The 14,923-nt window shown below is 45.0% G+C and overlaps 1 protein-coding gene across 16 annotated transcripts; it reads left to right on the forward strand.

Annotated features, from left to right (window-relative positions):
• The first annotated feature begins 351 nt into the window (after positions 1 to 351).
• LOC123131600 (uncharacterized) lies at positions 352 to 5,075 on the forward strand. 16 transcript variants are annotated; one of them, XR_006464213.1, is made up of 7 exons: positions 352 to 713; positions 809 to 976; positions 1,154 to 1,272; positions 1,479 to 1,911; positions 2,445 to 2,537; positions 2,636 to 3,097; positions 3,207 to 5,075. XR_006464213.1 is itself a non-coding variant. In XM_044551258.1 (4 exons), exons 2-4 carry the CDS (start codon positions 3,019 to 3,021, stop codon positions 4,951 to 4,953), a joined length of 402 nt encoding a protein of 133 aa, XP_044407193.1. In that variant the 5' UTR covers positions 2,636 to 2,718; positions 2,805 to 3,018; the 3' UTR covers positions 4,954 to 5,075. The 16 variants fall into 16 exon arrangements, 1 of the variants encoding a protein (XP_044407193.1); XR_006464215.1 differs by lacking the exon at positions 2,445 to 2,537 and having other exon boundaries at positions 2,636 to 2,718; positions 2,805 to 3,097; XR_006464216.1 differs by lacking the exon at positions 2,445 to 2,537 and having other exon boundaries at positions 1,479 to 1,906; positions 2,636 to 2,718; positions 2,805 to 3,097.
• Positions 5,076 to 14,923: the final 9,848 nt, after the last annotated feature.

Below are 14,923 nucleotides of genomic sequence, written 5' to 3' on the forward strand. Positions count from 1 at the left end.
TTTGAAAAGTGCCTTTAATGCCATAATTTTGAGGCGTTTAGCAAAAAGGCTGGGAAATAATGCCTCTTATAATGACATCTCTACTCCTAATGTCTCAGTTGGTAGGTCACATTTCGGGTTTAATTTTCGTCCCACCTCACCCGGTCTTTTGTGGTACTTCTTTGGTACTTTCTCCCATCTCACACTGAGCCGCCATGAACTAAAAAAACCTTGTACTGAGGCTCCCACCCGCCCCACGCACCCATCTACAAAGCAAAGGAAAAAACCTACGAAAATTAACCAATGAAAAAAAACCTACGAAAATTAACCAGCAAAACAACCTAAACCAATTGCACGCACGACTCTCCTGCCCTCCACTCGCACGCACGACTCTCCTGCCCTCCACTCGCACCCGACTCACTGCCCTCGTTCGCGGCCGCCCTCCATCCCTTCGCCGCCGCCAAGACCCCGCCGGATCTCACCGCCGCCGATCTCCTCGAGAAGACCCTGTCGGATCTCACCGTCGCCGATCTCCTCGAGAAGACCCTGCCGGATCTCACCGCCGTCGATCTCCTCGCGAAGATCAGGCCGAATCTCGCTGCCGCCGTAACTCCATAAAGCCGCCGCCGCCGATCCCCTCCAGAAAACCCGTCGATCCCCTCCGGAAGACCCCGCCGGATCTTGCGTCGGGGCCACGGTTCTGGATCGCCGTCGCAGGGCGGTTCCAACCAGAGGTATGGATAGGAGAAAACTCAAACGCGGGGCTGTTTCAATCATAGGTATAGCAGAGCGGTTTCAACCCCATGTATTAACATCATGATGGATCTAGCCGGCGGCCTTGAGGAGAGGAGCTCGACGAGCGGGCAGGGTGACCCCGTGCCTTGGAGACGGCGACCCTCAACCCCTTGCTGCTGTGGTGCACTGGGCACATCTGTGACGAGGAGGAGGCGAGCCACAATTCATCACCTTCCTCGTCTCTCTCATGGCTGTGCACAAGGTAAACCTCGTTTGCCCCCGTCTTCTACTCCAGATCAATGGGCAAGCCTGGGCACGTCTGAACTGTGCACACCTTTTGTGAATTTTTACTAGGCCTCTATATGTGCTTCAGATTATGTAGTTTGCAGTCTTGACTCCTCTGCATTAACGTTTTTTATGGTCTTCTCATCATTGTCAGGATGTCTGCACCCCGAGCCGAGCTCTGTTTGACCGGAGGACAAGCAGAGGAAAGGCGAACAGGGGTGATGACGTGGCTCCTGAGCAAGGTGAACATCGCCTTTAAGGCGAGCGGTGGCGGTATCTCCCTTACAACCACACTTCATTTCTTACATTGTTTGCTCCTCTTATCAAGGGCACATCGGTCAGATGCATCCTTGAAAAAAGGGTACATTGATCAAGTTGTTTCCTGATGTTTGCACTCGCTGCTTTATGGCATATTTTTTTCATATGATTTTGGATATTTTGTTTCCGTACTGTACCTTAGTTTGGAATTTATTTTGTAGGCACCTTATCTTGGGCCCCTACAATAAGTAAACTCAACATGCGTGATTCTGATTAGAGGCAACCGGATCGTTATTGAACATACTGATGATTCCTGTTGTGTATTCTCAAGGAATGGTCAGGTTTAGTACTGTAACTATTTTCTTATCAAATATATTTGGGTGGTGCTCAAAATGCAGAGCTGAAAAGCAAGAAACGTAAAGCCACCTCTGAAGATAAGTTCACCATGCCTCCCAGAGTGTCACCCCGCTTCGTTGAACTTAATGGAATAAGATCAGATCAGAATAACCTTTGTAAACTAGGCAACTGAATCATTTCATTGTTGCTTGTCCATGTAACTAAGAACTATCATTTGGGTACCAAGTTCCACTTCAGGCCAGGAAAAATTCTTATAACTTCAAAACGGCAACGGATGCACCATTGTCTTCAGGTCTGGTATGTATATTTAATCAATCAAAACAAAAGTTTTTGATAATAATCAAGAATGATGAAATTTTGGACTTTAGACTATATCAGTGACAATTTTCATGATAAATTACAGAAAGTTTGTATCTAGGGGATATCTTCATGTCGACTTACGTTTAATATTAGGATATGTCCCCTCATGTGCCAGTTTTGAGATATCTTAGAAGTTCACGATCTGGTTTTAGTTCCTGCATCTTTTTCCACTTTCTGTAGAGATTTGAGTAAAACTTAAATGTCTAGATGCATATAAGCTTGTGAGTTAATTAATGCTAACTTGATGGTCCAAACTAAATTCTGCAAATATGACCATGACAGAAAGATAAATGGAGGTTTAGAGGCAGAGTGGATGCCTGCACCAACTTTATAGGTTGAACTACGTTTTGCTAGATGACTCAAATTTCAGAACACGAGCATTATTTTTTGGGAATGCAGTTAACAACAGAATCAAGTCAAGATGAAAAATGGGGAACTGTTCAATATTGAGTTTAATTCCTTTCTTGCAGAGCACCAGAGATGAGTGAGGAGATTATCAAATATTGAATATAATTCCTTTCTTGTATCCATGGTCGATCTATTGTACTCTGTCGTTTTCCATAGTGAGAACGAGACTGCTCTATCGCTTGCTTATTTAAGATCATGGTAATCATTTTTGCTAGCCTATGTGTATTCTAATTTTCTCCCCTTACTGTTGCAGCCTTGCAGGTTGGAGTGCAGCTGTCAGATATCTTTCTTTCCTTGGGATAGTTGGAATGGAATACTATGACTAGATATACAATGGTATTGTTATCAGTGTTCGGCCTTCAATGATTTCGGTGCAGCATGTCTAGACCATCAACGGTAATTTGAGCTCCTTAGTGAAGTAGGTTTGTAAGGCGTTGCTTCAACTCAAGAAAATCAATGGCCACAATTGGGAAGTTGACTGACAATCCAAAGAGAGTGCCAATTTTCAATCTCGTGTTTAGGTGCTTACATCAATCTCGTGCATAGTCTCGATCACCACCACCGGGGCAGCTACTTCTACTGGCAGGGGCTGGGCGCCGCCGTGAGGATGCTATCACCCATGCACGCAGTGATGGCATGGTGGCCGAAGAAGGCCGTCTTCTGGGGAGCCGCGCGCTGGCCGCCATATCCACCCGCGGCCACACCAACAAGACAGGTGATTTTAGGGTTGGTTCTGTCTGAAACCAAGCTGGCATGTGAGCCAAATCAATCATTTCACGGTTCTTAAACAGTACATAACATAATGCTAATTGTGTGTTTTTCAGTAATATGCAGAGAAGGTTCACCTGACATAATGACCAACAAGAGCAAGTTGTTTTTTCTTGATGAAAATGATAGCTACCACTTGATGAGATTTATCAATACAAGCATTTCCTCTAATTTTATCTGTAGGTAATCCTTTAAGCTCCAAGGAAATAGCTGAATGTCACTACCAAATTAAATTACCTTTGTACAGAAAATACGTGGAGTTATGTGATCTGCAAGTGAGCAGCTCTCTCACCAACGAGTTAATAACATTAAAATAGGTAGCAGTACCAATTTTTCCCAGTAAAAGTGATTTTTTGTTTTCTTCATTCAATTAACCATCGTTTTGATCGATGATGCATAATAGAAATATGCATTCCTTTACTGTTTTTTCTCCATACGATCCTTTTATCACTCATTAAAATTTTGCAAGTTCTTGCCATACCCGAAGCTTCCATTATCGCTGACTTCGCCGGAATGCCTGCACCCATGTTCCAGGTGCCAATAATGAATCCTGTGTTTAGGTGCTTCTACATGAATCCCGTGCATAGTATCGATCAACACCACTGGGGCAGCTACTTCTGCTGGCAGTAGCACTTTCCTCTGACATGTGATTTTTTGTCATTGTGTGCTTCTACATTAATCCTGGGTCGTTATATTTAGGTTCTCTAAGGCCTAAACTGTGACTTTTCTTAATTGTATGTGTTACAACTTGTTTTACTATACTAATTTATTCAGTTGCACCAATACAAGGTGTGGAGAGTTTGGGTTCGGAAGGTAGTTAGCCTACAAGAGAAGGGGGTTTAGTATTTTCTTGATGGCACATGTTGGAAGGTGCCATGTTTATTTCTCTTATCTTATGGGTTTCCTCACAATTGTTTTCTTACAATGTGCACAATTTTGCAACAATAAACATTGGCTGGGGATATACACTTGAATAGATGATCTGGTTACATAGCATGCACCCCGAGGAGTTTCAGGAATTATGATGTGTTGGTTTTATTTGGTTGAAACCATTAATGGTTGTCTGAGTTACTTGACTAGGACTGTTTGGGCATGAAGTGTGTGCTCTATAACTCCTTCCTATTGGATATTTTTGCTCTCCTTATTGCACATGTTCCTGAGAAAAGTGAAGTACTTATGTCGATAAGATGTTGATTCTCAAAACTCTTAACATCTTATAGTGTATCGGTAGTGTTAAAACAAAAATAGCGATTACTTTTCTCGTGTTATCGTCTATTGTGTTTCTTCTGTCCTTGATTCCAAAGGAACTGTAGTAATTACTTTGCCTAAAGTTTGTGTTATTTCCATTTACGATGTGTTCAACTCAATTGTGTTACTAAAATACTTTTATCGGCGGATATTTATCAAGAAGTAACATGTCACCACTTTGAATACAACCTTAGTTTTACAGGCATTAGTTTTCTAATTAAATGTTGTCGTTGTAAGCATCAAAACTATCTTCTAGATTCACAACTTATGCTTATGCCTCCGTTTAAAAAAATAGCTTCTACAGTCACAGCCTTGCTGGGAGCCAGGGTGAGAAACTAAATGTCAACATGGTTGTGCAGGTCTGCAGGAGGTGCCTTTGAGAACTTGATCAGCTACTCGAGCTTCATTGTCAGCGAAGTCTCCACTGGGTTGCCCAGATCTGTCTTGAATTGCTTCATTGATGACAATTTGGAGAAGGCTCCGCTGACACTTACAAAGGATGTTTTCCTTTGTTGGAAAGACGAGGATACGCTGGAGATAGACATGGGGTGGTAAGAAAATGATGAGTTCCTGATGATATTATGCTTGCTGGTCTAAACCTACATGTATTATGTTAGTTTGTTGTTAAGAGTATCTTGAAAATATAAAGCCACTGGGTGGCCAGGCATTCTATACTATCGCCTTTCCAAGAGCCCACATTTCTGCATGTATATATTTGTTGTACAGCCTATGCTGGTTTGCCTACAATAATTATCAGAAGGTAATATGCAGCAGCCAAATTCTCTCGGTCGACGTTGATTTTGTCATGTTCTTAAGCAAACCCTGCGTACCATATTCCTCAAAAGGTGAAGAGGACGGGAAGACACATGTGCTAAAGCAAAAAAACAGTATATTTAGGATCTACCCCTTAGCTTAATTTACAAGTTGTGTGAGCCTGCTCATATATCGATATTGATTCAGCAATTCTCAGGATAGCATGAAACCTATTCTTTTATTCTGCTAGAATTGACTAACCAGCATTAAAATTCGTAATTGTAACCAAATTGCGTATGTGTTCCTATAAAAAAAAAAGAGAGAACAATGCATTTCAGCATGTATGTCTCGGCTCCTATAAAAAAGAGAGAGAACAATGCATTTCAGCATGTATGTCTCAGTGTGGCGTGCTGTAGTGGATCACAATATTCTTCTAGGTACGTATGATAAGTTGCACAAGCATCTCTGTACTGCTTTTCGCATATATCTTCGTTTTCTTCTACTGTAATGTCGTCGGTAACTGTTTGCTCTATTTCTTTCCTATCTGCAACGCGCTTCTCTTTTGATTCCATGCTTCAATCAAATCAAATCGACGGCATTAGGGGATTGCATGCTGATTTTTTGTTTTTCTTTCATGGAAGTAATTAGGGGATTGTGATACAGTCTCCAGTCTCACGACTGATACTCTCAGTCGATGCTATATTAGTGTAGTGGTGGTTGTGCGGTGGAGGTGGGGCTTCGTCCTTCAGGCAAATCGTGCAACATGGATCTGGTCTGATCCAGACAGATCCGGCGGCGAGGGCTGAGGCCAACAGGGGCCGTGTGCGGCCGGCGCTGGCGTGGATCGGTGGGCAGTGCTGGTGGCGTGGCTGAGGTGGTGGAGGTGCGTGCACGTCCTGGAGTCCGGTCGGGCCTTCCTCCCCGGCTTCTGGACGACAGCGTGCGGCGCGGGCGGGCTTCTCTTGTGCACATCTTTGGTGGTGATGGCGGTGGATCTACCCCCTCTTCGGCGGACATGTGGCTGTTGGTGGCCTCTCGCCAGTCCGCGCCAGTAGCCGTGGTGGGGCGAAGCAGGGGTGCTTCAGGGGGAGGGGGAAGTCGGTAGGAGGGATGGGGGCTCTGTTGTTGTTGAGTCGCCTGTCGTCGACGTAGGGGGTGCCGGTCATGGTCATGTGCCGGTCCTTCCCCTTCCCCTTTTCCTCAGCCTGGTGCTTTCTGGCGATGCTTGAGGTTGGACGGTCCTTGTCGGTTCCGGCGGTGGTTGGATTTGGACAAGCTATTGAAAGGCACCCCCTTTGATGTTCTCAGGGTGGTCTGGGTACAAGGTGGCGGCCCTGGCAGTGGGAGGCGCGTTGATCTTGGGCGGATTTGCGCGGCTCAGGAGCGGGAGAGCAGACAAGGCTGCTCGGGCGGCATGGATGCGGGTGGTTGACGGAGCGGGGGTGCGACGGAGGGGGTCGGAGCACCGGGGTACATCACTTGCCCAATCTTTGTACTAGCCATTGGCGGTGGCGTCCGCAGACGTTGTTTCCCCCTTGCAGGGTCCGCCGTGGTGCTCTCAGTCCCTTTGTGTTACTCCGAGTGAAAACTTGATCCATGGGATCAGATGATGGCGGCTATCAGTGGTCCTGCCCTTCTTGGAGGCACCATTTTGGAGTCCCCGCTCCGGCATTGGCTGCCTCACCTCTCCTTGGTGGATCACTCATGTGGTGGTCCGTCGGCTAGAAGCGGTTCTTTGCTCATTCGTAGTATGCTTGGTAGTTGCTGGGGTGGTTTGTCGGCACCTTTGTATCTTGCTTTGGGTGTGTGTTGAGTGCGGTGGTGGTGTGTGTTTGTATCGGTCTTATCGGATGTATACAGTGATTATTGCTTTATAATATAAAGCAAGGGGCGTTTTCGTCATTAGGGGATTGTGTCATGAAGAAATAGAGGGGTCTAGAAAGAAAGAGGGAGCGGGCGTGGGAAATAGAAGGGTAGGGATAGAGATGGAGGGTGGTAGACAGAGTGGGGAACGAGATAAGATATGCATTATATTCATAGGTGCAATCGGATGAAAACAAATTAAAAGGCCCGTGGCAACGTACGGGCATTTTACTAGTAATGGTAGTAGTGGAACCCAACCCGTATGTTGCAGAGCCGATGAGATAACTATATATGCTAATCATGTACAGGCTAAACGGAAATATACTACTGATGTTGTCCAGGATTTGTCCTACACTGCAAAATTTGCTTGAAATTAATACAGAGTATGTTTCTAGTATCACGCAAATATTGGTGAGAGCTGACTGCGCATCTCCGTAAAACTCTAAGATGCTAGGAGAGGATTTTTATCAGATCGGTAGATGCAGTCCGCATGGCAGGAGACCTCCGAGAACACATTGTACAAGGTCTGACCCTTGGAGTTATTCTTCCCTTCCAGGTGCCTTCCATGCGTAGTGGCTTGAAATGATTTTCTCTTGTAGAGAATCAAGAGCTTATCCCTAAGGCCATGATCATCTGATGTACCCTTTACTTCATGTGCATTACTCCCAGCCCTTGCAGCTCCCTCAGCTTGGGCAGAGGGTGCCCAACGCGTCATAGCAAAAACAGGAAGTGTAACTACTAGCTAACAGGAATCAGGATTGGATCCTTGGAGTCAAGTGTTGAAGAAACGCATTCCACATGGGCATGCATATATGTCCAGTTCTTGCACATGGACAGTATCAGTCCATCCAGCCCCGTCCCATTACTTGCTGATCCGTACATTGCTACACCACTAGCTGATCCATTAATTACTTTTTATAATGGTTCATTCAACAATCACACTGTTTGGTATAATTGTGGAATCAACTTTCCATACCGTTTTGCTACATATCACACATATTTCAATTCTAAATCGTATAGTATATATCGGTGCACTTTTGTCTGCGTGGGATTTTCACGCCACTCTGCCTTGAAATATAGGTGTGGTGGTTCAGTAAGGTTTGGATACCAACCTGGCCCTGGCTGTAGTACCTTTCTTTTTATAGCCTGATAAACCGTCATGCATAAAGGGGCACTCTGTAGTAGGAAACATATATGTGTGCATCAATTAGTTGGACTGAACAACAATGAAAAAGGGCAAAACTGCAAGTGGAATTTCAGTAACTGCTCTGCTTGCCTCGGGTCTTCATCTGTCATTTCCGTTCGTAGTCGATCAGTTCGTTACCATGGGGACAAAACAGACCAGAAAATCCTGCTACGATGGAGTAGAGCTGTGCACTCCAAATCGATTACTGCTTTGGGCAATTATGGTTGACCTGAAACAGTTAAGAAGAAAATGGAGAACTTTTTAGGAGTGTAATTGAAAGAACCGAATTGAGAATGCTCAAATGCTGTACTGGGTTTTGGGTTTTAGAAGGGAGAGAGGGGTTCGTGGAATAGTTCTTGTATTGCTTGAGCCTAGTGGGCATATATATATGAGTACAATGACCAACTTAGAGTAAAAGACAAGGCAGGAACAAATCCTAGTCTATCTCGTCTTTCCTAATAATCAATATACTCAACACTGGGAAAGATGAACTGTGTTCATAAGCGAAGAACTGCAGTTGGAGTAGTAATTTTTCAGATAACAGGAACACTCATATATGCATCCAGTGGTAGGGTGAGCCAGTACAACTATACTAGTGGAATTGAGTGTTCTACTTGATTTTCGAAACTGACCGTGGTAACTAGAAGCACACAAGTGCAGAATGCTAGAACAATGCATAAAGACCTACAGCTCGAGTGCCTGTAGCTTCTATTCCTCATATTAAGGTGTTGTAACAACGACCGGAAACCCCTATATAAGTAATAGGACCATTCCGGTTTGTGAACACAATACCAACGGATAGTTAGATACTCCTGCTTGGTAGGAAAATGCAGCTTGATTTTAATATCAGGCATACTGTAGTATGATGGGTAGCAGTTCGCTTCATGGTCTTCACTGCAATATAAACTGCAACATGGATCGTAGAGTTGAAGCTGAAACCTGTGGATCTGTGCAAATCCATACTGGAACTTAGTTCCAATACATGAATCACTCCGACAAGCACATAAAACTAAAGAAGGGCACGAGGACTTCCAAGTCTAAGCGACTGCTCTATTCGGGATTTGGTAAACAACTGTATAGACTGTCATTTCCATCACTAAGATGTTGTAACAACGGACCAGCAACTCCTATTAGCAACCGGACAATTCCTATTTGTAAACACAACACCAATAGATAGTTAAATACTCTGTCATCATCCCAGGTTCCCAACGGTTCGAAGAAGAACATGTCGCAACTAGCCAAGTAGCCAACAACATCTCACATAAATAGTTAAATACATATTCAAAGTTGGAATAAAGATGGGCAATTCAGCATTCTGAACAATTAGAACTACAATATGAACAAATAATGCAAAAATACGTCCAGTGCACAAGGCCCTGAGGCCCGACTAAAAGAAAGGAGTGTCACCAATAACATTGTGTTGCCTGAAAAAAACCCTATAACTTTTCGGGCGGCCTCAGCCTGTACCCAGGAGCAGCACTGACATTATCTTTTCCCTCTGCAGATTTGAGGTTTCCCAGCTAAATTATTTCTCCTACAGGCTTCAGAATAACTACATTTAATTGTTGCTGTGATAACAATCAGTTAAATCTGGATTGATGGATGTTGCTGATACCCCCGGAATGATAACATTCTCTCATTGGTTCTTCGTTTGGTTTCTACATGACCTGCAGGATAGATAGCGACAGGCCGACAATATGGTAGGGCATGTTAAAGTTAACTTTGTTGATAGGTATCATGTTTATTTCTATTCATGCATGTAGTTGAGTTAGGAACTAGAGGCTGCGATGGTGTGCATGCATAGAGAAGTGTTCATGTATGTACATGCAAGCCAAAAGCTAGTCTAGTCTGCATGTCAGTGGCTAGCTCTAGCTGCATGTCGTGGTAATCCCAGGCCGAGTCTTGTGGCAGTGTTCGTATAAATGACAACAAGGTTAAGAAGGTGAATGTAAGAGTTAACCCTGTTGATAGGTATCAGGGCAGCAGCCGGGTGCCGAGGCCTCGCACTCGAGCACAGATTGAGGAGCTATCGAGCTGGGGAAGTTGAAGGGGAGGCCGGCAAGTAGTAGACGGAAGAGGCGCCGAGCAGGGTGCCGGCAGCGCGAAGGCTGATTCCTTTCATCGCTTCCTATAGCCGCGTGCATCCTGCAATGCGTGCGTGGTTTTGTTTTGAGGCAGGCGACGTTTGGGTCTACCATTGACTGGGCTGAACCTCAAACATCCATTCTATGCGCATCTGATGTCTTGCGTGATAGATTGGCGCCTCCCATTGACTACTCATGACTCATGAGTCATCCATTTTAATCCATCAGATGCACATACAATGGATGCTTGGGATACTTTGTGGACACCTCCCAAAAACTTAGGATCATGCGAGACAATCAGCTCGCCAATAGATTCTTCGATGGCAGCTTCAAGTACGACTAATTAGATGAGCCCAAGGTGTCATTCGGGATCAACATGCTCTCCAACACCAATAGGTCTGCAATCTCACTAGATCGACACAATCGTGTAAAATGAGGTGGTTGTGTGCCTTGACAATAACTCGTAGCCACGGGCACCATTGTGAAGAAACCTTGCGAAAGAAAGCCGTTGGTATATCGAATCCCTTTGTACAATATCGTATGACGCAACTGAGTCATCCTTTCCCCATGTCCCCCATGCCAAAAGGTTCAAATCACGCCCACCCCCATTTTATAGGCCTTGATCCGCTAATACACACTCGGTTCCAGATGTGTATGTGGGTGAGTTGCTAGTGATTAATTCATAAGGAAACAACGTACTACTACACATAGCTAGGAGCATCACTCAAAGTCAAGTGCATGCTTGACTTCAATAGAAGCTAGCTGGCATGTGAGGCAAGGAGAAGGAAAGAATTGAAGTTACCATGATGGCTAGAATGCAAATGTTAGGAAGATACGTGGGAAATCTACTAGGCAGTAGGAGGAGAACATCACAAGGAGTTGATAGAGACAACCACATATGGGTATTTATATATGGTAAGTTCTCGCACATGCACAAGGTACAACTCCATCTAGTCCCGTCCAAGTGGTCATCCTCAACCAACATCAATCAGACTTGTTGCGCCCAACAATCTCTTCTATTTTCTTTTGTTGTGTCAGGTGGTGCCATTACTCCTCCATGTGTAATACACCAGCGAAGTTCCGTTACATTGGAACCCACCCAAATCAAGTGCAAAAACGGTACCCGTCGCAGCTGCTATTGAATTTATACCTCTACACCCCGCAAAAACGGAACCCGTAGCAGCTGCCATTGAATTTATACAACTATCACTTTTCCTACCTAACAACTATCCTAGAAAATTGCAGCACCTCCACTTTATAAGAAACCCGAGGGCTACATATGTACATCTGGAACTTTTCCTTCCAAGCCTACTTGGCTTATCCAATACCACATTGCCATACCATGGACCCATCAGTAAATGATGCCGAGTACGTCGCATACTCCGGTGTATTAGTCGAGGATAGACCCATGACACCCCGCTTGCGGTAGTTGCCACATGGCAACGCCATAAGCGACCGCTTGTCATCAACCGACTTTATTTTGCCGAACAACCGTGTTTTGCACACGACTTACCCTATGCCAATTACCCTAGAGAATACACTCGGCTTACACTTAGCTGTCGGCCCATTTAAAACCGAGCCGTGCAGGCTGAGTGTAACACTCGGTTTATAGGTAGAGTATGTTTTAGTCCTTAGCCAGGTTTACTGGATACTCGGCTTTGACTAGAATTCATGTACTGTGTATGATCAGTTTGTAGACCACGTATATCCTACAAGCTGAAGCAAGCCGGTGTGGTACAAAATGCAATCTTGTCCTCAAATCAAATATAATAAACAAAAAACATGTGAATTTGCAAAATAGAATAAAAAACAAGGATTCGATGCGAATTCATCCGAACCGTTCCAAGAAGTACTAATCCATTCCCCTGGCTACAATCGAACGACATTTGAAACTCCTTTCGCTATTTCTGATAAACACTCTCTTCATCTGATCCCCACCACAACTCCAACCGCCAACCTCTGGCATCATGCCTCCACGCGGCACGGCCGTGACCGTCCACCTTGTGTGGCCTGACGCCCGACACGTACTTACCCATCCCAGCGCTGCTTAACTGTCCAACAAAGGGGCTCCAGCGGCATCGCCTTCCACCTCGGCATACCGCCTGTTAGGCTAATGCAACCGCTAGCCTCTACCCAAAATCTCCTCCCCTTACCCATGTGCATGATATTGTTTAAATGTGTGGATCTTGTATTGTAAACTCATGATTTTGTCTCTGATTTTGCCTATCTTATTTTTTTCAAAAAGGGGCGCTTTATTACATAAAAGATTTAAGTATTACGTCCGGACTCTGCATAACACCGATCTTATTATATGGTCTCCTTCATTTGATCATTTTGAGGCAGGGGCTGCAGAATGGTGTTGAATAAAAGAAAGATAGTGAGGAGTTCCTAGTGATGTGTGGCCGTGAGGATGTGTGTTCTTTCCAAGAATTAGAGCTACCAATGGAAATATGTTCTTTATGTGTTTCTCGTGTGTATAATGTTTGGGTTGTGAAATTTGTAGGATGGCTGAATGTTTCTTGTTGTATATTGTTGTATTGATCTGACCCTCATATGGGGTATTTATAGAATACATGAGGGGCTAGAGGCTTGGAGTACAAGACAAGTAATACATGTTTTAAACCTATTCGATCCCTTCTCCTTATCTCTATCTTGAAATCCAAGTTGTATTCTAACATGGGTGGGGTCTCTATGGCATAAATTTGATAAATTGTAAATAACTAGTTCGTGCATCCCCAAAAAGCATGCATATGAGGTAGATACGTGACTTTTCAATTCAGTATTCCATGAGCCTCTCATATGCATGGAAAATAAAATTTGAATTACTCTATGATTTTTGGAGTTCGGTTTTCCTCTAATGGAGCACTGAGTCAATAGAGGTTGAAGCTTGAAGGTGTGTACTACAAACTACAAATTGACTGTTCTTCTATTGCTAGGATGATGTTTGTTTTTCCAATAAAATGATGGGATGATTTATTTTTGGATATTATCTTATGATCTTAAGAAAAATGAGTTGATGTTTATTTCACCAACTTTTTAGCGACTCGCTAGTACAAATTGGTTTGGTTGCTGATATTGATTGTTCTCTTTGGCATGCTGATATACACAATTTGGTCTTTACTTCAGACTCTTCCGCTTAGATGAAGGTATTGGGATCACAAATGCAGTATGTGCTAGCTATGTGGTATAGATGATCCCTGCTACTCATGCATCTGTTTGCACGTGTACGGGTCCTGCCATTTCCAAATTATGCTCTACTCCGAACTTAGCAATGTGCAGCTGTAGCAAACGTTGTTAGTTTGGGGACACATTTAGTCATGCAGTTCGTATCATTCCTCAACTCAACTTGCCTACTCTGTCATATTTGAAGCTAGTGATATGACTGTACCACTGTGTTAGTGTTCTTCGCATCACCACATACAAATGCAACACTTTTGTAGTAGTTGGTTTAAGTTACCATGGTCTTTCTTAATTGCACTGAAGGCAACACTTTTGCAGTAGTTTGTCTTCCCTTGGTACACGCAGGTGTATATATATGCCCATGCCTCAGGGTGGACATAGCGAGCGATCTTTTTGGCCCACTCATGGCCCGCCATGGACCGGACCGATCGGTCCTGGCCCGCTGAAGAAAAAGGGCGGTCCGCTTGGAAATATCGGCCCAAAAAACTTTTGGTCCGGTCCGGATTTTGACCGAACCGACCGAGCAGACCGAGAAAAAACAGGTCACCGCCGCTGCGTTTCTCTTCCTCAAAATGTTGGCGCCGGCGATTTGCTTCTCCTTCCTCTCCTTCCCGTGCGCCGTAGTGTATTGCCGCCGTGCGCGTCGCCGCTTGTCGTCGCTGCTGTGCGTGCACCACGGCCGATCGCGACCATGGCGAGCTGCACACGGACGCATCATCAGCACATGAGTAATGCAGGAGCACTGGCAGACAAGCAGTACGCGAGCACGGCTGCGTGTAAGTGTTAAGCTCGTCGCGGTTCAGTTCGTCAGAATCTTCAGTATTTACAGTTTCATCAGATTCTTCAGTATTCAGTTCCGTCAGTTAACTGATGCGTCAAAAAACTCCGATGATGAGCAGCAGCAGCGGCAGATCCTGATGAATAAGCCCACAAAAACACAGGTTGCACGCGGCGATGATGAGGATGGTGATCGTGGCTGCCCACTCACAGAAAACCATTGGTGGTTCTCCTCTCATTTTATTCCGTCGAACAGATAGCAGAAATGGCAAGAGAAACAAGGTTCGATCCGTTAATTATGACTTCATCCCACGACTATCTCCACGTCAAAATCGATGCGCTAATCACGGCAAGGCCCACACGCGCAAAATCGTGGGCTCGTGCACGCCCTAAGTTACTTGCATGTAACAGAAAATCTACCAAGGAACAAACGTGCGCGGCTAGCAGTTGTGCCCCTGGCCGGCGCCACCGCATCCCGTCGCTGCCATGTCCATGTGTGAGCCATCGCCGATCTCGACCATGCAGTTGCCTCCACCGTGTCCAAGAGCTCACCAGAGACGTCCCTTGCCGCCGCCGCCGCCATGGGCGGTCCTCTCGGTCCGGCCCGAGCTCTACCTTCGCCGGTCTGGTGTAGGAAAAGGGGACCGCCACGCTGCTCGGTCCGGTCCAGGCCAGTCCGCCG

The sequence above is a fragment of the Triticum aestivum genome, chromosome 6A (assembly GCF_018294505.1).
Source record: "Triticum aestivum cultivar Chinese Spring chromosome 6A, IWGSC CS RefSeq v2.1, whole genome shotgun sequence".
In the NCBI taxonomy this organism is placed as follows: domain Eukaryota; kingdom Viridiplantae; phylum Streptophyta; class Magnoliopsida; order Poales; family Poaceae; genus Triticum; species Triticum aestivum.